The sequence below is a fragment of the Esox lucius genome, chromosome 16, assembly GCF_011004845.1.
Source record: "Esox lucius isolate fEsoLuc1 chromosome 16, fEsoLuc1.pri, whole genome shotgun sequence".
NCBI classification, from domain to species: domain Eukaryota; kingdom Metazoa; phylum Chordata; class Actinopteri; order Esociformes; family Esocidae; genus Esox; species Esox lucius.
Genome location: NC_047584.1, coordinates 16,440,233 through 16,460,938, shown reverse-complemented (window position 1 = coordinate 16,460,938; position 20,706 = coordinate 16,440,233). Strand labels below are relative to the sequence as shown.

The following is a 20,706-nucleotide window of genomic DNA, read 5'->3' as shown; positions in this document are numbered from 1 at the left end:
TCTTTATAATCTGCAAGCCTTGCAAACACCATAGCAAATGACCACTTCACTGAAAGAATGGGCCACTTACTGTAATGCAGGAGAACAAGAATGTGAGCATCTGCTTGAACTACAAACATCTTATCTCTAATTGAAAAGCACAGGTCAGTATTTTGCAGGATGTCATACCAGCTTTGTCTTACCAGCAGAATAACAAAAGATAAGTATTTATTTATATTCTTTTCAAGTGATTCACACATGATAAGTCATCAATGCCCTCCGTAAGTGGTCTTAATAACACGGTACACATATCACTCTCTTTTCTGCCTCAGTGACTTCATTCTATCTGAGTTCATGTAAAACAAAAGAAGGAGACATGCCTTTTCACATGAGACAAGTCTATAGTTTAGTCTTCAAGACTTCAAGAATTTGACTTCCATTTTTAAACTCAGGAGAAACTAGGGCTGACTCCATTCTAAGGACGTTGCAATTTTGTGTTTTCCGATTTTTGGCTCAGAGGTTCCATCAGGCAATCATTGGTTTCCTAGCCTAACTATTGTAACCACTACACTTCCTGTAGCCTGTACCTCACACACACATCACACGGGTGGACTCAGAATCAGTGTACAACTGGAAGGCTTTAAGGTGTGGCAAATAAAGGGGTGGGAAAACGAGAGCCCTACACAAGCAACTGACATTCTCCCACAGTTCCAAACAGGACATTTTGAGTTGTCTGGTGGAAGTGTTAATGTTGAGTATTGTTGCTGGTCTAATAGTAGTGCTAATACAGAGATATAGAATCTACAAATAAATCATGGTGTTTTGTAAAGCCCTTTTTTTTACATTAGCAGCTGTCCCAAATTGCTTATACAGATGCCCAGCCTAAAATTGACAAATCAAACAATTGCAGTTACCTTCTCATCATCTTCAGTGAAGATTGCCCCACCTGGACTCTTGTTGATTGCCTGGGCCACTCCAATGATCTGCCCATCACTGTTGTGGATGGGCATACACAGGAGGGACTTGGTCTTGTATCCTGTCAGCTTGTCAATCTCATCACTGAAGCGACGGTCCTGCAGTCGGTGATGAATGGACGAAAGCATACATGACAAGCGTAAGCAAAGCGTAAGCAAATGCTTTCAGGTGGAGAAATCAGGTGGAACTCAATGTCATAACTTCCTGTGAGATCATGTGATAAGGCCCTATCTCACTGTTGTTACATACCAGCATCCTCTGGGCAAAACATATTCTATGAGCATACAACAGAAGCATCTCGCTGGTTTTTGTTTAATTCCCAAATCTTCCTGGTGTAGTAAAATTAAAGTATAGTTTTGCCTGGCACACACCACATTTTTTCAATGGATTACATCAGGAATATATTTTTCTATGCAGACCAACAGTACCAGTCAAAAGTTTGGGCACACCAACTCATTCAAGGATATTTATTTATTTTTACAATTTTACCCTGTAAAATAATAGTGAAGACATCTAAACTACAAAATAACAATTATGGAATCATGTAGTAACCAAAAACAGATCAAATTACATTTCATATTGCGGATTCTTCCAAGAAGCCACCCTCTGCCTCGATGATAGCTTTGCACACATTTTCTCAACTAGCATTCAAGCTCAACCTCATGAAGCTGCTTCAGATTATGCTTAGGGTGAGCACAGCTGTCATCATGGCAAATGGTGGGTAAATGGTGTGTACTTTGAGGAATCTAAAGTATAAATGTATTTTGATTTATTAAACACTTTCTTGGATACTATATGATTGTGCTATTTCACAGTTTTGATGTATTTTATCCATTACTATACATTTGGACAATAGTAAAAAAGAAATAACCTTGAATGAGTAGGAGTGCCCAGATCTTGACTGGTACTGTGGGGTTGTTGATCAGTTAATCAAGACTACTTTAATTTGGTTAATAAAGGGCTGAGGTTTTATTGTCACTGTGGAAGTCTATCATCCCTAGTGAGTGGAGCAACACAAGAAAACAACTCAAGTGTGATTGTCACTTTTCATTTCTTTGCAGTTTTTTTTTAATGGCGTACAGGTATCCGTGAATTAGTTAATAGTAGGCTTGTGTACAGTGATGCAAATGCACTAGAATCATTTTGACGCTAATTGATTGCTGGGTGTTGATATGCCACATCTGTCGGAGACAGACAAAAATACAAAGGTGGGCGTGTTTACTCACACAAACACACACAAAGATACACACCTGATAAGCATCTGGGATGTTGACTGTCTCTCCATGCTCAGCTACATATCCAATGATTCCCTTTCCCCAAGGAACCTGAACTTCATCCGAGTTACTCATAGACGGTAAAACTGTGATACCTGCATGAACATCAAAGAATTTTGATACCAGTGTCTTCTTATTTGCCGAGCCCTCCACTAAGAATAAGGAACAGCGGTCAGCATCGACCATAATACACACAAACACCAGGATTTTGTAGCTGAGGCTAGTTAGATCCAAGTCATTAGATATGTCTTTTACCAATTCTAGGAAAAACTCTCTTTCGTTGTGTTCTTTAAGGTAATATTTGAAATCAACAGCTGTGGACGGATACTGAGGTATGTTCACTCGAGACTCAAGGAGCGCGCTTAAGATGTGGGCAGTGGTTGGAGGCAACGAGCTCGCTTTTCTCAGTAGAGCTCTTCTCCTCATACTTGTCAGTGGCTCTTGAGTCCTATAATTTACTTGCTCATCATATGTTCTGTTGGCGTTGATGGCTTTAGACCTGGGCGAAAGTTTTCCGCAGTTCCTTCTGAGAGGCTCGTCTCTGCACGCCACCATCGGCCTTTGCAGCTCGCCCAACTGTCTTTACAGGCGCTGACGCTCGTTTTCTCCGGGTCGGCACTTGCGGTTGTACTTACTGGAGTTTTGCTTGCCTGGTGGATTCTTGAGCCATTTTTCCACATACTATATTTCCCTTTTCTGTTTAGATAATCCTCAAACAACTCTGGGTGCTTATCCAGAAAACTTTCCACATCAGAGAAGACCATATTGGACACTGCCATGTCGGTTGGGTTAATGGTCTTCGCTAAACCAAATCCATAGAATTGCACTGGAAATTCTCATTTATAATGTTTTACCGAGTATCAATCATAAACAAATCTTCTGTAACACGACTTCAATTAATCCAGTCATAACGAAACTCTGAGGTTTACATCACGAGTTGTCTGATGTAGAAAATATGATGGCTAGATTACGGTTACTAAATCCCCTGAAATTACATAGTTACTCCATACTCAAATTAAAAGAAAGCTTTCATGGATGAAAGACTACATGCAAAAAAAAGAGTCAAGGACTTGACTGCTCTTCATATTCAGAGCAACTATGCTGCCGCGCATCACCACAGTAGCCTAGATGGTGCGCAAATGACGTTGGCTATTAGCGGAGCAGCTTCCAACCATCGACTTCGTCATATTAACGCAGCTCCAAATCTATTGAACGATTTACTGATGTCTATGCAACTTCTCAATTATTTGATTTTAGAGCATATTATTTGTAATTATATATAGTTGTTTACGATATCATTTAATTACATAAATAATTACCCTTAATATCGGCATGTAGCCTATGTGTGTATTCAATATAGGGTGAAATAGTTCCAAGACAAAAATGCTATATTTGCAAAACATACTTTTTAAATAGCTACAAGTGCATTATAATAGGCCTACCACTTCATTACCATAGGCTCCTCAGCCTGGGCCACTTTAATGTGTTAATACTGGCCTCTTGTGGGAATTGATTGTTAATTTAAACTGTAGTCTGGTTCCAATTTCAAACTTACCCTAAAAAGTTACGTTCCAGAAAATTACTCCTCATAAATTTTTCGTTTTAACAGAAGTTGCTAGTTAATTCCGAACTAGCAAAGTGAAAAATCTGTCGTTTTGTCCCGGACCAAGGCAGTATCTACCAAACATTCATTGCTACAATTTGCTGTCAAATGTTCTCTGTAAATTGTTCTCGGGGAAAAAAAACAATCTTACCGTTATCTTTTGTTATTCTTATTTTTAGGTACAATCGTTCACATTTTGATTACGTTAATGGATATTAGATGCCAATTCCTTTGCTGAAGACCTTGCTGCACATTAGTAAGCAAAGGATCAACGATTTCGAGATTTTTAGTCATCAAGAAACCAATCCATCTGTCGTGCGTCCATCAGACTTTTTTCTGGTGTGTAATTCATTACCTCGCCATTAGAGGGAGCTGCACTCCACAATGTTGAATCCAATTAATGATCTTTGACGTGTGGCTTTGCAGTATGGTTGGACCATAAAGCAAATAATTAAAGAATCTAGTGGCCAAGATATTGTTTTAACATGGGGCAATTTGAGGATTCCACTACGTTTATGTATTCAGCTGACTAGGACTTCATTGGCTGATCATTAATGAATTTCCTGGAGTTGACCTACTTCAAAATAGAGACTGGCTCCATTATGCAGACTAAACGCTTATCATAAAGATGAATAGAGGCAGTGGGGAACCGTCAGTGTCTTTTACACCTTCAGAGAAGGCTAAGGATTCATAAAAATGTATATGCCCTGGCTCTCTATAAACGTAATCCATTTTTGTTTATACTGAATAAAGATACATTGTTATAGGCTCTATACAGGAGTGACAACACTGCTATCGTTATAATTCCCTGCATTAGTTTGAGAGGAAAGTTTACTAGGCCTTTAATACAGAGGAGAGAAGAATATCCAATCTGAATTTTTCTTTGGTGGTCTCTGTGTAGACAAAATCTAGCTAGGCCTAATATATTTGGACAGTAGGGACCTGCACACATCATTGCACCTGATATTCAGTTTTATAGCAGCATTTTGGAAAGATAACAGAATCAACCAATCTAATTTGACCTTAGGGCTGTACTCCAAAGGTAGTTTAACCAACTCACATTTAACTCAAAATGATCAAGGAAAGTCAGGCTTGACAAACTCTGATTGCATTAATTGAAGTAAAATGGTGCTACAACAGTGATTAGGATGTCAGTTAGTTGATTTGGTGTTAATTTAATGGGAGTTTGTGCACATTCACTTATAAGGGGCAAACACGCAGTAAAACAGTGACATAGGCCCCTATCTGATAAAATGAAGTCTAATGTCCTCTGTTTTCCCCAGCTGCTTCGTGCCATTGTCACGTGTTCGCACACTCCTACTATAGCAGCGTCTTGTAGCATGTTGCAAGCTGCTCCACCACAGGACCCGGCTGACAGCCCAGCAAACAACAGAATGGGCACCGTATTCTTTCCCTTTAACCTGTTGTTAGTAGCTAGGGCAGGGTCTGACCCCATACTACCCAGTTACTTTCACCCCTCCTAAAGGTGATCATCGTCCCGATGATAAGTAAAGCAGAACACATCAGCCCTCCAACGGAACACACCCTAAACGGGTATGCAGAGATCCCTAACACCTGTCCCGAAAACTAGAGCCTGGGCTGGTGAATATTTTGTTTCAGGGCAAGGAAACAAATCTCATCGGTATGGGCTGCTATCTGAGAAGAAGCCCCCACCTCCCATGGACTCAACACTGCAGACCTTGGCAATCGAGAAGGACTTGAATGTCTCCCTGCTGTTCTGTCGGACCGCCGCTGCTGTACAGGGGACCGAGCTGGCTACTTGACCCAAAAATGGACTGGCTTGACTCTCACCCCGCTTCCCCTGATCCTAAAACAGAGCCAGCCCATTCTGGCTCCCTTGGCAGTCTTGCAGATAATGGTTCACGTAGTGGATGTCCCCTTATTGGATGTTCCCTAACCAACCGCACAGATCCCACTTCGTCCTCATCTGAAACTGTTCCGGCCCTTGGCGAAGCAGTATTCGTACTGGGCAGCCCCTTCTGAGCGCCCCCCGCTCCGGACCACACAGCTGTAACTCCATCCCATGGACATTCTTCGGGGCCTGGGACCCATCAACAGGGACCACCGTACACACTGGTTTGTCAGTGTCTGGTAAGAAGATTGCCCCGAAAAAAGGGATTGGCATCCACACATCTTGGATCTTGTGTCCTCCTTTGAAACTATGATTATTCCTGTACACCGACTGGCTAATCCGTTGTTCTGAGTTGTTACTCACATGTTGTATGCAAACACCTTCTCTTCTTCGCTGGTGTCAGAGTGCTTAGCGAATCATGGAGGGTTGGTTGAACCTCTCACACTGCCCATGGCCTTGGGGCCGGTAGGGGGTTGTGTGGCTCTTTTTGATCCCATAGAATTTGCCGAGCTTTTGAATAATTGTCCTCAAAACACCTCTCCTGTTCGGAGCGCAAACACTGCGGCACGCCATAACACTGAATCCATTCCTTGAATACAGGCTTGGTGACTGTTGTAGCCTTCCGGTCCTTGGTGGGAACAGCAACTGTAAACTTTGAGAATACATCAGTTAGAATAAGCACAATCCCCCGGCTGTGACTTGATCATTCCGACACTGTTCATTGCAACAATTTCAAATGGGTCTGATGGCAACAGGCTCCCCATCTTGGTCACAATCTTCAGGAAAGGGGCTTTGGCCACTATACACCACTCCCGTTGCTTACAATAAAGCTTTCTACATCTTGGTACATTCCAGTCCTGTAACATCTTGCACTAATCAGTTGAAAAGTCCTCTCGACTCCCTGTTGCCCATGCCCGTCGTATATATGCTGTAAGACTTCCCCCTGTAGGCCATGGGGCAACCGCTTCTGTTTCACCTGACCATGACACGTGTCCCAGAAGTTAAAGTACTGAATGCCATCCTCCATCTTGTCCCACTGACGCAGAAGCTCTACAGTCTTAATATCTTCCCCTGCCCTTTCGGCTTTTCTCCCCCCTCTTCCAGTACCTTTAGAAGGCCATGATAACCGGACCTGCTTGCTGCTGGGCTGCCAACACCACAGTGGAATAGATTGGAAAACTGGACAAGCAGCCGGGCTCACTCACAAACGTTGCATCCCCAGCACTTATTCCAACTGTTAGTGAGCCATTTACCTCTTCCAGTGCTTCAATGGTATCCAATGGAGGCGCAAAATTCTCATTTTCTGAATACTGTCTGGAAAGGGCGTCCACATTTCCATTCTGCCGCCCTGGTCGATACACAATGTCAAAATTGAACCGCACCCGTTCTGACACCCACCTCTGCTCAGTGGCTCCTTACTTAGCAGTCTTCAAATGGCTCAGTGGGCTGTTATCTGTGAATACTGTAAACGTATGCCCCATTAGGTACCCTCGATATTTGTCTATAACAGCCCACTTCAATGCCAGCAACTCCATAGCAATGTAGTTCTCCATATTTCCTTCAGATAACTGAAGACCACGGCTCGCATAACCAACTGGTCTTCTTCCATCCCCACAGTCCAGTCACAAGACGGCTCCAAGACCCTGATGGCTGGCATTCATTTATACAGAAAAGGTATTGGAGAAATCTGCATAGCCAAGTACTGGGGTTGAAATTAGCTTCTGCTTGAGGGTTTCAAAAGCAAACTCACAGTTTGGGTTCCACACCTGAGCCAAGGGAATGCTCAAACTCTTATGATGGTGTGGTTTTGTTGGGACAAGAGCTGACAGTGCATGCAAAGGGGTTCAAGCTGGGAAAATTTTAGCTATATTAACTTGCAAAGCCAGGAAATGATTGCAACTCTGTTATGTTACCATTGTGATGCCACTTTGCGACACTGTGGACTTTCTCAGGGTCATTAGCTACTCCTTCTGCTAAGTTTTCTGTCTTTCTTTTTTAGCAACCACTACTTGGTTGTAACCACTGGCCAAGTCAAGCACTGAGAATGCCTGCGCTCCACAAAGGGCATCCAGGGATTCTTCAATCCATGAACTAGGGTAGGCATCCTTTCTTGTTTTTGCATTTAGTTGCCTATAGTCAACACACACCCTCCTTTTTTTTTTTACAGTGACCGAGGGGGAGGAGTAGGGGCTGCGGTGCTCACTAATGGTCCTCTGTTGTAACTGCTGCTTAATATGTGCTTTCACCTCCTCATATTGACTAGGGGGCAACCAACAATACCTCTGGCAAACAGGAGACTCATCAATCACCAGGGTTGCTAGATTTTATTGACTGTAAACCACCCAATCACCTGCGGACACTACAAAAAAAAACGCCCAAATGCAATTTATTTTTATTCAACCCTATCTGTAAATCGACCCACCCATTTTTGCCCACACACTGTCATTAAAAATAGCCCACTTGTGCGGGAAACCTCCCCATCTGGCAACACTGTCAGTCACTGGTATTTCCTGCTGGGTAATATGGGTGCAACCAAGCTCATTACCATCTACAGTGAAAACATTTGAATATTTATTTAAACATTCCCTCACTTGCACCATCTGGTGGTCAGAAAGATTAGCGCACTCAAACTGTAGGAGTTCTAGCATTAAGACTAAGGCCTGGCAATTGGGGCTAACCTCAGTGGGAACATACTGATACTACCATTTCCTGAGGGCCCATTTCCCGGAAAATGACTGCTTGGTCCCCCTCTCTCAGCTGGCTTCACCCGTGCTATGCGAGTATGGGGCTTGAGCCACATATCTGAGGTGCCAACATTCACCAATTTGACCAATAACTGACCTTAATCTACTCAAAAGTAGGCCGCAGACACCAAATTGACCATCTCCACTGAGTCTATGTTTGCACTGAATACTACCGTTTTCCAATGGGAAGGTAGCCAACTTTACACATTCACAGAATTTACATACTTTCCAGCCCTACAGAAAATCTTATCCATTAAATTAACCATGACATAACTGCCAGACATATTACAGAAGGCTAGCTAATATGTAGCACTGATTATCTTGCTTTAGATATTTGATGTTGTGCACATAAAGTAAAATGAGTATTATTAATATTCAACATTTAAGTATTTTTCCACACAGAAAACTTAGGTCCACCTTTGAGACCTGTTTTCAAACATCCACAATGGTATGTAGTCAACTGGGTGGGACATAACTTAATTGGCTTATCCTCCTAAATTACTTATTTTATCAATGGCTGAGCCCAGTTGGTCATGTTACTTCAACATGGCTCCAACGGCATAAAAAACACATTAATCTCTTTCCTTCTCTATGGTTTATGCAACAACCACAAGTAGCAGGTCATCAGAGGTCTCACTGATTAAATACATTTTACATTATGATATGGTTAGCTTATATGTAAAATACCTATCCAAGCATTGTGAAACCTGTCACATATTGCCTGGGCAAAGGAACATGCTTCTGGGTAACTTATCAATGTTTTCTCTATCATTCTCTATGGGCTCCCACACAAGGTTTACCAGCGATGATGTAGTGCCACCTGTTATGAATGTTTCAGCCTCTGCTATTACATTGTTTACCTTTACCCCATTTTTACCTTGTTCAAAAAAAGAACTGAAATAAGCAGTTTTGGGGTTTGCGATTGTCCAATCAGAGTAGATACTAAAGACTGCACGATAGATGCTATCAAGCCCATAAAAATAGAGGACATAGATGGGGGGAAAACAGGTACTAGCATGGTCACCACCACTGAACCCATATTAATGTAGTCAACTGGTTAGGACTTCCAACTTCAATGGCTGATCCCAGTGTCATGTGATCATAAATCCAAACAGCTTAGACATAGCCCTTAGTGTTGGCATTTTGCATAAGTATACTTCAAACCCCAAAGGTCCCCTTGTTGCTATTATAAACAGGTTCAATGACTCATATCACATTTTATGAAGCCATAAGTAAGCAATAAGGCACAAGGGAGGGTGGTATATGGCCAATATACCAGAACGAAGAGCTGTTCTTAGGCACAATGCATTGGGCAGAGTCATTTTAGTACCACATCTTAACCCTCCAAATGCCATATTTCAAGGGTCATTACAAAACACTCCAAAAATAGATAAATATGACATTAGAATCCCAGGCTGAATGTAAATTATAATCAGAAAAAAATAAAATAAAGACTCCAGTGTGTCATAAATCCTTGTTTGAATGATACTGTAAGATCAAAATTAAGTTAGGCAAGTCATTACACGAGAGTCTTGGCCTCTAATAAAATGATTTATACATTTCTAAAAGGGTGATACACTTTAGTTTTAAATGGAAAAATGCACAATACCTGTGCTAAAAAAATTCAGGCATGCTCCAGCCTAACATCTAGATATATTTGGAACTACTGCATCACAATCAACTTGTTCCTGATCCTAACCACATAAAACCAACAACTGGGATAATTGTTAAGCATGGAATTTATTCAATAAAATTAGAATATGATATCCATGTCATGAGGTATTGTGAACATGAGTGGGATCATCTGCATTAGCCATACAAGTATTAAAACCTAGTACCAAACCATTTCATTTGGACATTTTTTGCTTTATAGCATATTCTACACAGCTTTGACTAAATACATTCTGAAATAGTCTATGGTTCAATAACTTATGCATATAAGCACCTGTTAAACCAGGGGATATATAATATACTCCCTCAAGATGGAGGAACATCAGAGATACAGCTGTGATAAATACAGCAACTGATTAAGCAAACAACTGAGTTGTAGCAATCATTTATGAATGTGAGAAATTGCAACAGTTTGGCACTAGACATTAGGTAACCTTAACATTTGAAATATGCACTCCAGAGTTCTCCCCAAATAGTTTCAGCCAAAACAGATGTTAGTTTGTATAAGTCATCCATTTCTCATACTATGTAAAATGTGCTAAAAATCACATGTGCTAAAAAGCACATTGTTACAAATGAATTGTCCTTAAGATCCCAGAAATGCATTGTTAAGAGGCAAAGCCTCTGAACAGTTGATGAAATGTATAGAAGACAGAGAAACAACTTTAAAACAAATTAGACAGTAGTTTATGAAGTTGATGATTTCAAATATGCTATAAGATCGGCACGCTCTCCCTTCTTCTTGATGCCAGCAAAGATCATCTTTGTCCCTGGAATGTATTTCTTGGGGTTCTCCAAGTATGTCATGAGGGTATCCTCGTCCCAGGTAATGCCTGAAACCACATGCAGAGGAGTTAGGATGAACATTTTTAGGTTCTCATTTTTATTTCCCCTAGAATGGTGAAAGAACCTTAACAATTGTACCTTTGGATTTGTTAGCATCGGTGTACGAGAAGCCTTCAGCCTGTCCAGTCTTGCGTCCAAACAGACCCCACAGGTTAGGCCCAACCTTGTGCTTTCCTCCATTTTCAACAGTATGACACTGGGCACACTTCTGGACAAAAACTTTCTTTCCCTTTGCAATGTCACCCATGTTTTCTACTGTACAAAATAAAAAGAGATTAGCTACAGTACCTATAAAAGACGATTCTATGCAATAGAATCACTCAAACTGGCATCAAACTGACACTCAAACTTACATCCTTGCAGATGAAGTACATAGCAGAATGTTCATTTTCTCTTTCGAAAGTGACTGAATGTTTTTTTTTCCCTTTCCTATATAGGGTACATTGCAGTAAACGATAATCACCGATCAATCCGATTCATTTTTGAAGTCTGAATAATTAAGTTCGGAAACTTATGTTTTCTCCGGCCGTGCACACCAGCCAGTTAAACGTTTAAACTTAAAATAAATACTTAGTTAATTACGCCATTGTTTCTGCTTTAGTTGTAGTTACCAGCAGTGTGATACAATTGTAAGTAAGTACCAAAATGCTAAAATATATAACTCCACTCGGTGTTACATAATTTCACCATTAGTAATTTACCCTGTGGAATGTTCACTCATTACCCAATTGAGGGTGGAGTAACAATGTTGCGAAATGAAGTCTGCTACTTGGAGGAACAAAATAAATTATTGTAAAACAACCTCCCATAATTTTTTGGGAGTGTAGCCACGTTGTCCATACTTTCATACTACAAGTCTCGTCTAGAAAGTGGGTTACTTGACGGTGAACGACAGGGCAAATTAGGCTGTGACGTTACAGTAGTGTTGTTAATAATTGAACAATATAACCAAGTGAGCTACAGTACTGTAGATAACGTACATTTGTATTACCAAAATCCAGGAAAATTAGAGGGCGTCAATTTTAGCTAGTTCATATGGTCAATGTTTACTAGTTAGATAGTTCAGCAGTTGCTGTAGCAAGATACTACTACACTACTTTAGCAGACATTGGCTAGGGACAAACCGCAGTCCAGGCTAACACATACTAGCAAACACAATCAGAATCTAAAGTAATTTAAATAATTCATCGAAAAGAACCAACAACATACGTAACCATTTGATTATAGGATATTTACAGCATGGTTGTTTCAGATTGCTAACAAAACGTGGCTATGGATTGCAAGAAAGTTACATTTAAAGTTACCACATTCAACTGTAAGAGAAAAGCACACGTTGCTTTGGATTAACACAAAATAAACAATGTTCAAAATGACAAACTGGTAAACGTCTCAGCAATTAGAATGCATTTACTAAACCTTACCTGTTTCCTTTAAATAATAAACCTACTATTCAAAGGTTTCTCTTCAATTAAAATCAGATTGGTTGCGGTATCCAACTCCTCACCGGTGACCAAAACCAACTCACCACCTTTTTCTGGTTTCTCCAGTTAGCACATTAAGCTGATCGCTAGCTATTACGTCATTTCCAGACTAGCCATTCACATGTTCTTTCGTCACTATAATAATGTCAAACACTGCTACTTTCCCTAGATGGAGTTGATGGAAAATGGCATATTACTGAATTGTATAGACGTGTAATTGAAAAGACATCCTCCAGCACTCAATTTCCTCAACACAATAGACATATCCATCACACGAGACTTCAGTGTTAGGCTTCTGAGTGATTCTGAAGACCGCTCTCCACTTTCGGCTCGCTAAATTTCCTTTGCTCCTTGACCCCTTCAGTGCTGGTTGGTGTCACTTACCTCACTCCAACAGCACACTTGTACATGATATTCATGGCATCTGGCTAGTGCTACTTGCCCAACACCAAGCAACACCATACCTTGAGTTTAAACCAGACTGCTCCAGTGAGGGAATATCTTTCTCCTAGGCTGAAATTGAACAAATGATGAATCCATGTAAAGGTCATGATTAAGGGTGATGTGATAGTTGTTCCTCGTGGACACACTCATTAATTATCGGTGTCACATTATGTTCCCTAACAGGGAGAGACACAGGGAACAGACACAGATCCAGTGTTCTGTCCATGGAGGTAATTTATTCACCCCAAAAAAATGGAAGAAACACAATCAAACCTGAAAACAAAAACCAAAGGTTTGGGGGTGAGTAACAGCATCCTAATCTTCTTTCTTCTTCCCCTCCCTGCTGCTGCTTTCCTATGGGACTTTTTAGCCTCCCTCTTCGAGGCCTCATTGTAAGGGGGGGTGGTAAAGTTGCATTTTGGGATAACAGCTGGGCCTCATTCCAGGGCTCCATTTTGCCAGGTGGTTCTGCCTGGAATGTTGGTCTGAGGGTGCATTTGCATCATAGTACATTAAGAGGCAGGTTCCCCAGACATGTGACTGGACAAAAGAAATAGGTCTATTTGGAGTCTCTGTACTGGAAACCACCTGTACAATAAATATTATTCTTGTGTGCATTTTAATCTAAAACAAACAATTATTTGACCTTACCTAACCATGCAGTCACAATGTGCTATGAAATTCCCATCACTTTGTAGAGCCTGTACATAGTGCTTGCTCTATCATTATCAACGATGGCTTAACTCAAGCTTTCATGATGGTACAGTCAGATATGGTTTATAATACCAAATCACCTATACCCATCAACCTTTAAAGATGTTATTAACTTCTAAAGATTGGTAGTTCTCAACACAAAACACAAATGAAAATAAAAATAAACTGAATAAAAAACCAATGAAGCAACATTTGATTTATTTAGGTCTACAATCCATTCTAGTGCCAAAATGTAGCTAGTATCAGTATTTATAAGTACTCAGGTGTTATGCTGTTTGGTGCCGGTGGTAGCTAATGTCAAACGTTGGCTAAAGTTAGCTTGCTGCTGTAGCTACAGTACCTGTACTGCACCGTATTACAAGATTGCTGACAATTATCTGTAGATTGAGTTTCTAAAAATCAATGATTAGTACATTTTCTGATTTGATATAAGGTATTTGTATAAAAATATTTGCTGGAGATGAAGTAGTGGGATCCCTTTTCCATAGTTTTGCACTGAAAGCAAATTGATAAGTTGTTCTGGAGATTTCACACAAAAAGTCAGTAGGTTTTTGTGAGATTTTAATATTCCTGTATGACTTTTTTTATTTCTATAAACAAGTACCATAATGAAATAGATAGAGATACTGCACAATGTTGTGTATTGAATCCCCCAAACAAATGTTGCAAGTCAGTCATCAGTTACACCCCTCCCCGCTGCTTCTTTTAGAGAAATATTTTTTAACTTTGTTATGTTTTGTTATGGTTGTGGATGCCCCGGTGGGTCATGTGAAGTGAACACAATTCCAAATGTGTCATAGTGACAATTAATAACCATTTACTTTAACAATTCTTCCTGTTTCCCATCTATGGGTTTCTCCCAGTTATGTTCTTCTGTGTTCAAGTACAAATATTTTCATACCATACAACATAGCTGAGTGTATTCCGTCATAAAAAATGTTTTAGGGACAAAACGTTTTAAAGAAACAAGAATATTTGTTCTTAATTTATTTAACTAATAATCATAATATATATATTCCTGCGATAACTAATAAAAGAGTAACAAAACAAAACAAAAAAGAGCAACCAAGAACATTGAACACAGGGGTATACATTCGGAGAAAAAGACACAAGGCTTCACATATACATAAGGTTCGCATTGCTTTGTAATTTTTTAAGTTAAATAAAAGTTTCAAATATTGCATAAACATTTTGGCACTTCTTTAGCCCACTTACATTTATGTATAAAGTATTTTCCATAAATGATAAAAAGATTAACAATATACATTTTGTCCTGTTCGAAGAAACAATAATATTTTATAACGCCGTTCCTAAACGTTGCGTCACGTTGAACACGCCCCAAAATACACACAGGAAATACATCATTGATGGTTTATTTCAGAAACCGTGGTGAACCGTGGAGAACGCAGAGTTAATTATAATAGAGTTAACTGTAAATATTGCACATTTAAGAATTGTTTAACTATTATCCTCGACACCACTTTCTTCGTGTGTCGTGTCAGTTACTACTGCTAGTTTATTTGCATACCAGGTTCGCCGGTTGGTGTGGTAAAATGGAGGATGCATTTAGGCCATCGACGGATCTCGATGATCCCCCAAATAGTCGCTTGTTTCTAGTAACAAGTAAGTCCATCACCGAGGACATCATCCGGGAGCAGTTTGCTAGGTTTGGAGAAATTCAGGATGTTTGGGTAGTAAAAGATAAGCAGACAAAGGAGTCAAAAGGAGTATCCTTTGTGAAATTTGCGAAATCGTCAGAAGCATGTACCGCCATGGAAGAAATGCATGGAAAATGCTTGGTGGATGGGACCAAACCAATCAAGGTCGGTACTGTATCATCGCTGAATCATGTCAATATTGGAGCGATTGCTACTCCTGATTTTTGTTATTTAGGTTCGAATTAGGAGATAGTGTACTGAATTGAATTAATTTAATATGAACTCTGCGTTTATGACGTAAACTGTTTTGCCAGGTATTCATTGCCCAGGCGAGGTCCTCTGGAAGCCACCGAGATGTGGAGGATGAGGAGCTCACCAGAATTTTTGTAATGATTCCCAAAACCTTTACAGAGGATGACTTGAAAGATACATTCAAGGTAGTTACATAATCACTCTCAAACATTCTGTATTTGGCTAATGAAAGTATTGGAATTTCAAATGCGTGTCTCTCTTATGTTCTGGCAGGTATATGGTGACATTGAATATTGCATTGTGGTAAAGAATAAAAGTACAGGAGAAAGTAAGGGCCTGGGATATGTGAGATTTCACAAACCCTCACAAGCAGCCACAGCCATAGAAAATTGTGAAAAGAGTAAGTAGTCTTTACTAGTCCATATTCATGTCTATATTCCAAATTTTAAATATGTCAAGTAATCAAAGTTTGTGTAATTACTGTGCAAAACAGCATATAGGGCCATTCTTGCAGAGCCACGGAACAAAACGCCAGCCCCAGAAAATGATTACTTCAACACTGCCAGAGCAGACCATGTCATGGGTGACCCAGGAATGAGTTCTTGTCCATTTGGTGTGTGCCTGGCTTTGGTGGGGTTACAATTTCCACAGACCTATTATTGTCGTTCTTCAAATACTGAGGCATTGTGTTTTCTCCTATTAAAGCAGACTCTGGTAATTACACCAGAGGAGACTTGCGGGGCACAGATATCATCACCAGATGCCTAATGGTGTCATCACGGGCAAGCATCACACAAGAACAAGTATATAGCCTGTTTGACCTCATCCCTGGAATGGATTATTGTGAGATGCACCAGGATTCATATGGTTTCAGCACAGGTGACCTCCAACCACCAAACAGATGTTCAAATGCAGCTTCCTTTTCTTTGCATAGGAACTGGTGGTTCATTGCATTTCTTTAAATAAATTGTTTACCCTCTCAGGAAACACTGTGATTCGTTACAACAACCTTGGTTCAGCGGTCTATGCGAAAACCAAACTGGACGGCTTTGAGTACCCACCTGGCAACCGTCTGGTAGTAGCGCACATTGACGATGGCGAGGACAGGAGGAGGTAGGACGGCAGATCACTTCACGGTACACTTGGCCCGATGTGTTGTGAGGTCCCTTATGTTCCCCCCTATGGTCTCCACAGCCCACTGGGGAGGATGGCCATGCAGCTGGTGGCAGCCCAGATGATGTCAATAGTGTGCAATCCTGCTGCAGTGCAACTTCGAAAGACTAGCACCGTAAGTCTGCAGCTGCATAAAAACCTTCAGGGAACGAGTCCTCCCCATACTCATGGGAAGGCTGAGCAAGGTCCATTCTTAAGAGAAATGAATGTATGAGAGTAAACGCGCAAACTAATTTATGATGTGTCTTCCTCAGGGCTATCCTTCGCCTGCAGTTCCCCAGTTGCCCAGGGTACAGACAAATGTTGCCCTCCCACCTCTCCAGAAATTGGCTCCCTCAGACAGCCGGGTGAAGGAACGTCTTTTTGTGGTTTTCAAACCCTCACCTCTGCCCGTGGATGTGCTTGAAGATGTGTTCTGGTATGAGATGCTTCCCATTCTTATCAATTCACAGCAAGCCCCCCTAAAATCACAACCACGCAAATTCAGCCAATAATATAAACTACCTTGGAAATAAACACATAGTACAAACTCTTTTGTGAAGTGTACCTCAATGTAATGTGTTACCGATTTACTTGAGTTTACTTTGGGCTTGAGGGCTAGTTGATTGTAATTTTTTGATGTCTGCTTTCTGTGTCTGCAGTCGTTTTGGCTCTCTGATCGAGGTTTTCCTAGTGCCTGGGAGGAATGTGGGCTACATGAAGTACGCAGAGCGGAAGAGTGCAGACGATGCCATGGCGAGCCTGCACGGTCAGACAATCAATGGCGTGAAGATGAAGGTGATGCTGGCTGATCCACCCAAAGAGGAGTCTCACAAGCGTCAACGCACCTATTAAGGACACCGGATGAGGTAAGGGTCTCCAATCGGTAAGCCAGTGAAGTAGCCAATGACGGCCAGAGTAGTAGCCAATGACGGCCAGAGTAGTAGCCAATGACGGCCAGAGTAGTAGCCAATGACTGACGGAGTCCAAAAGCTATTCTTATTGTACTTGAATAACCAGTGACATGTTGAATTGCCCCCAGACAAGGTAAGTGATTGTCTGAGGTTAAGAATGACAACTAAACAATGTACCTCTTTTTTCTGGTCAACACATGAAGAGAGACCTACCTGATTAAATGCATATTTAAAGTTCTGTTTTTGTTCCTACAGAGATGACCTAAGTGACATGACCTCCAACATGACTGAACCGACATAAACGATGACACGACCAAATTACGACCACACTACGGACAGTGACCTCTGTACCTTACTATGGTATTGCTTTCTATTAACGCCGAAAGTTATGAATATTGTGATTTCATGGTGTCTTCTATTCTCGTTAATTTTGTTTTTTAAGGGTGTTTAGAGTTTATCAGTATTGTTACTAATACTGTATGTGCTTTGAATAAAAAAAAAAACACAAATAAAGAATACATTACTCTGTTGTGTAAATTCCTTTTTTCTTTTGTTCTGAATTATCATGTACTGTAGTTTTTACTCAATGTTATTAGCCCACTTGATTTGGTTTGTTATGATATTGTATAGTTACTTTCTGAAATGTTGCAGGCTCTTTGTTACTTCCAGTGGGTTCTTTGTTGAATAGTGGAACCGGGCAGTAAATTCAGAAAGACTAAGTAAGGCTGTAGTGTTTAGATTTGTACAGGGTGGGGTTAACATTTGGAACGGTTCAGGGTTGAAGCAAAGGGTAAGTTTGAGGGTCGTGTAGGGGCCTAAGAATAAACTAAGGAACTGCTGGGGTCAGGTGAGTCCTAAAATAGCATTACTAATGCAAGGGTCATACTTCAGATTTTAAATAGATACCCTGTGAGTTTGAGTGATGGTGAAGTGTGAAAGCTATATACCATGTCAGAGTCAGTAGAACTCTTATGAATGACTGGGTTACCACAGAGATAAGTACAGTTGTGCACATAAGTTTGCATAACCTGGCAGAAATTGTGACATTTTGGCACTGATTTTGAAAATATGACTGATCATGCAAAAAAAAAACTTATTTAAGGATAGTGATCATACTGCTGATAGTGGTCATTTATTATCACAGTTGTTTGGCTCCTTTTTAAATCATAAGGATAATAGAAATCACCCAAATGGTCTTGATCAAAAGTTTACATACCCTTAAATGTTTGGCTTTGTTGCTGACACACATGTGATCATGGCAAATAAAGGTGAATTTCCCACACCTGTGGCTTTTTAAATTGCAATTAGTGTCTGTATAAATAGTCAATAAGTTTGTTAGCCCTCACGTGGATTCACTGAGCAGGCTAGATACTGAGCCATGGGGAGCAGAAAGAACTGTCAAAAGACAAATGCATAAAATGGTAATGGAACTTTAAAAAGATGGTAATGAATATAGAAAGATATCCAAAGCCTTGCAAATGCCAGTCAGTATTGTTAAATTACTTATTAAGAACTGGAACATTTGTGGATCTCTTGATACCAAGCCAAGGTAGACCAAGAAAGATTTCAGCCAAAACTGCCAGAAGAATTGTTCGGGATACAAAGAAAAACCCACAGGTAACCTCAGGAGAAATACAGGCTGCTCTGGAAAAAGTTGGTGTGGTTGTTCCAAGAATCACAACACAACGATACTTGAACAAAATGAGCTGCATGGTCTAGTTGCCAGAAAGAAGCCTTTACTGTGGCAATGCCACAAAAAAGCTTGGTTACAATATGCCCAACAACACCTTGACGTGTCTCATAGATTCTGGCACACTGTATTTTTGGAGTGATGAGACCAAAATAGAGCTTTATGGTCACAACCATAAATGCTATGCTTGGAGAGGGGTCAACAAGTGAACAGAAGACCATCCCCACTGTGAAGCATGGTGGTGGCTCATTGATGTTTTGGGCGGTTGTGAGCTCTAAAACCACGGGGAATTTTAAGAAAACTGATGGCAAGATGAATGCCGCATGTTTTCAGAAATTACTGGCAGAGAATTTGCATTCTTCTGCATGAATGCTGTGCATGGGAAGCTCTTGAACTTTCCAGCACCACAATGACCCTAAGCATAAGTCCAAGTTGACCCTGCAGTGGTTACAGCAGAAAAAGGTGAAGGTCCTGGAGTGGCCATCACAGTCCCTGACCTTAATATCATGGGGAGATCTCAAATGTGCGGTTCATGCAAGACGACCTAAAACTTTGCATAACCTGGAGGCATTTTTCCAAGACGAATAGGCAGCTATACCACCTGCAAGAATTTGTGGGCCTCATAGAAAACTATTACAAAAGACTGTACGCTGTCATTGATGCTAAAGGGTGCAATACACAGTATTAAGTACTAAGGGTATGCAGACTTTTGAACAGGGGTCAGTTAATAATTTTCTTTGTTGCCATGTTTTGTTTTATAATTGTGCCATTCTGTTATGACCTACAGTTGAATGTGAATCCCATAAGAAATAAGACGTGTTTTGCCTGCTCGATCGTGTTTTCTTTAAAAATGGTTCATATATTACCAATTCTCCAAGGGTATGCAAACTTTTGAGCACAACTGTACATATGAATGAATCAGGGTGTCACTACTCCATGCTGTCACGCTACCATGACTAGTGATGGCCATTCAAGGCTTCATTACTGTTTTTCTAGCAGCAGGATTGGTATCCTGAATTCATGAACAGTTCTTGTTATGTGCTCCAACATTAGTATTTGGACTGAGATTTTTTTAAACCTGCATTGAAATGTAACTTACTCAACCCTGGAAAAAGTACTGGTTGCAATTGTTTACACAATAAAAAAACATCAATTGCATGTGTGAATAAAAATAGTAAACCCAAACTTTTATCAGTTATTACAGGGTCGTTTGGGAGTGTCCAGCCTTACATGGAGATCAGACACCTGATTTGGACTTTGAACCATTTAGGGTTGTTGTACCACCTCATGCCAAGATCTAAAGGGCTATCTGAGGCCCTGGTCCAATTCACTGGCTGATGGAAACTCTACAAATTGAGAAAATCCCCGACTAATATCTCCACACGTCCCCCAAAATTATTCTCAAAAATGCTCAAAGAAGACTACAGGGACCCCAG

The 20,706-nt window shown here is 40.5% G+C and overlaps 3 protein-coding genes across 7 annotated transcripts in view; 1 reads left to right on the top strand and 2 right to left on the bottom strand.

Annotated features, from left to right (window-relative positions):
- Positions 1-4,161, bottom strand: part of pde11a (phosphodiesterase 11a) — a 36,036-nt gene extending 31,875 nt beyond the window's left edge. The window contains exons 1-3 of one of the 3 annotated variants that reach the window (XM_020054537.2): positions 3,983-4,161; positions 2,205-2,323; positions 894-1,052 (exon numbers count right to left, since the gene is read on the bottom strand). In XM_020054537.2, the coding sequence (XP_019910096.1) occupies positions 894-1,052; positions 2,205-2,303 (258 nt within the window). In that variant the 5' untranslated portion in view covers positions 2,304-2,323; positions 3,983-4,161. Of the gene's footprint in view, positions 1-893; positions 1,053-2,204; positions 2,887-3,783; positions 3,802-3,982 lie in introns of those variants that run through there. The other 2 variants (XM_034286979.1, XR_002197947.2) reach the window with 2 other exon arrangements.
- Positions 4,162-10,169: 6,008 nt separating this feature from the next.
- Positions 10,170-12,744, bottom strand: LOC105024767 (cytochrome c). 2 transcript variants are annotated; one of them, XM_010894942.5, is made up of 3 exons: positions 12,387-12,744; positions 11,044-11,217; positions 10,170-10,952 (listed from the first exon to the last, which is right to left on the bottom strand). In XM_010894942.5, the coding sequence occupies exons 2-3, from the start codon at positions 11,210-11,212 to the stop codon at positions 10,807-10,809; spliced, it is 315 nt and encodes a 104-aa protein (XP_010893244.1). In that variant the 5' UTR covers positions 11,213-11,217; positions 12,387-12,744; the 3' UTR covers positions 10,170-10,806. The 2 variants fall into 2 exon arrangements, with proteins under 2 accessions (XP_010893244.1, XP_010893243.1); XM_010894941.5 differs by having other exon boundaries at positions 11,044-11,220; positions 12,387-12,742.
- A 2,212-nt stretch (positions 12,745-14,956) lies between these two features.
- rbm45 (RNA binding motif protein 45) lies at positions 14,957-18,117 on the top strand. 2 transcript variants are annotated; one of them, XM_010894938.4, is made up of 10 exons: positions 14,957-15,427; positions 15,577-15,699; positions 15,788-15,914; positions 16,008-16,127; positions 16,220-16,393; positions 16,498-16,627; positions 16,709-16,802; positions 16,942-17,105; positions 17,329-17,535; positions 17,836-18,117. In XM_010894938.4, exons 1-9 carry the CDS (start codon positions 15,158-15,160, stop codon positions 17,519-17,521), a joined length of 1,395 nt encoding a protein of 464 aa, XP_010893240.2. In that variant the 5' UTR covers positions 14,957-15,157; the 3' UTR covers positions 17,522-17,535; positions 17,836-18,117. The 2 variants fall into 2 exon arrangements, with proteins under 2 accessions (XP_010893240.2, XP_010893242.2); XM_010894940.4 differs by having other exon boundaries at positions 14,959-15,427; positions 16,223-16,393.
- The last annotated feature ends 2,589 nt before the right edge of the window (positions 18,118-20,706 follow it).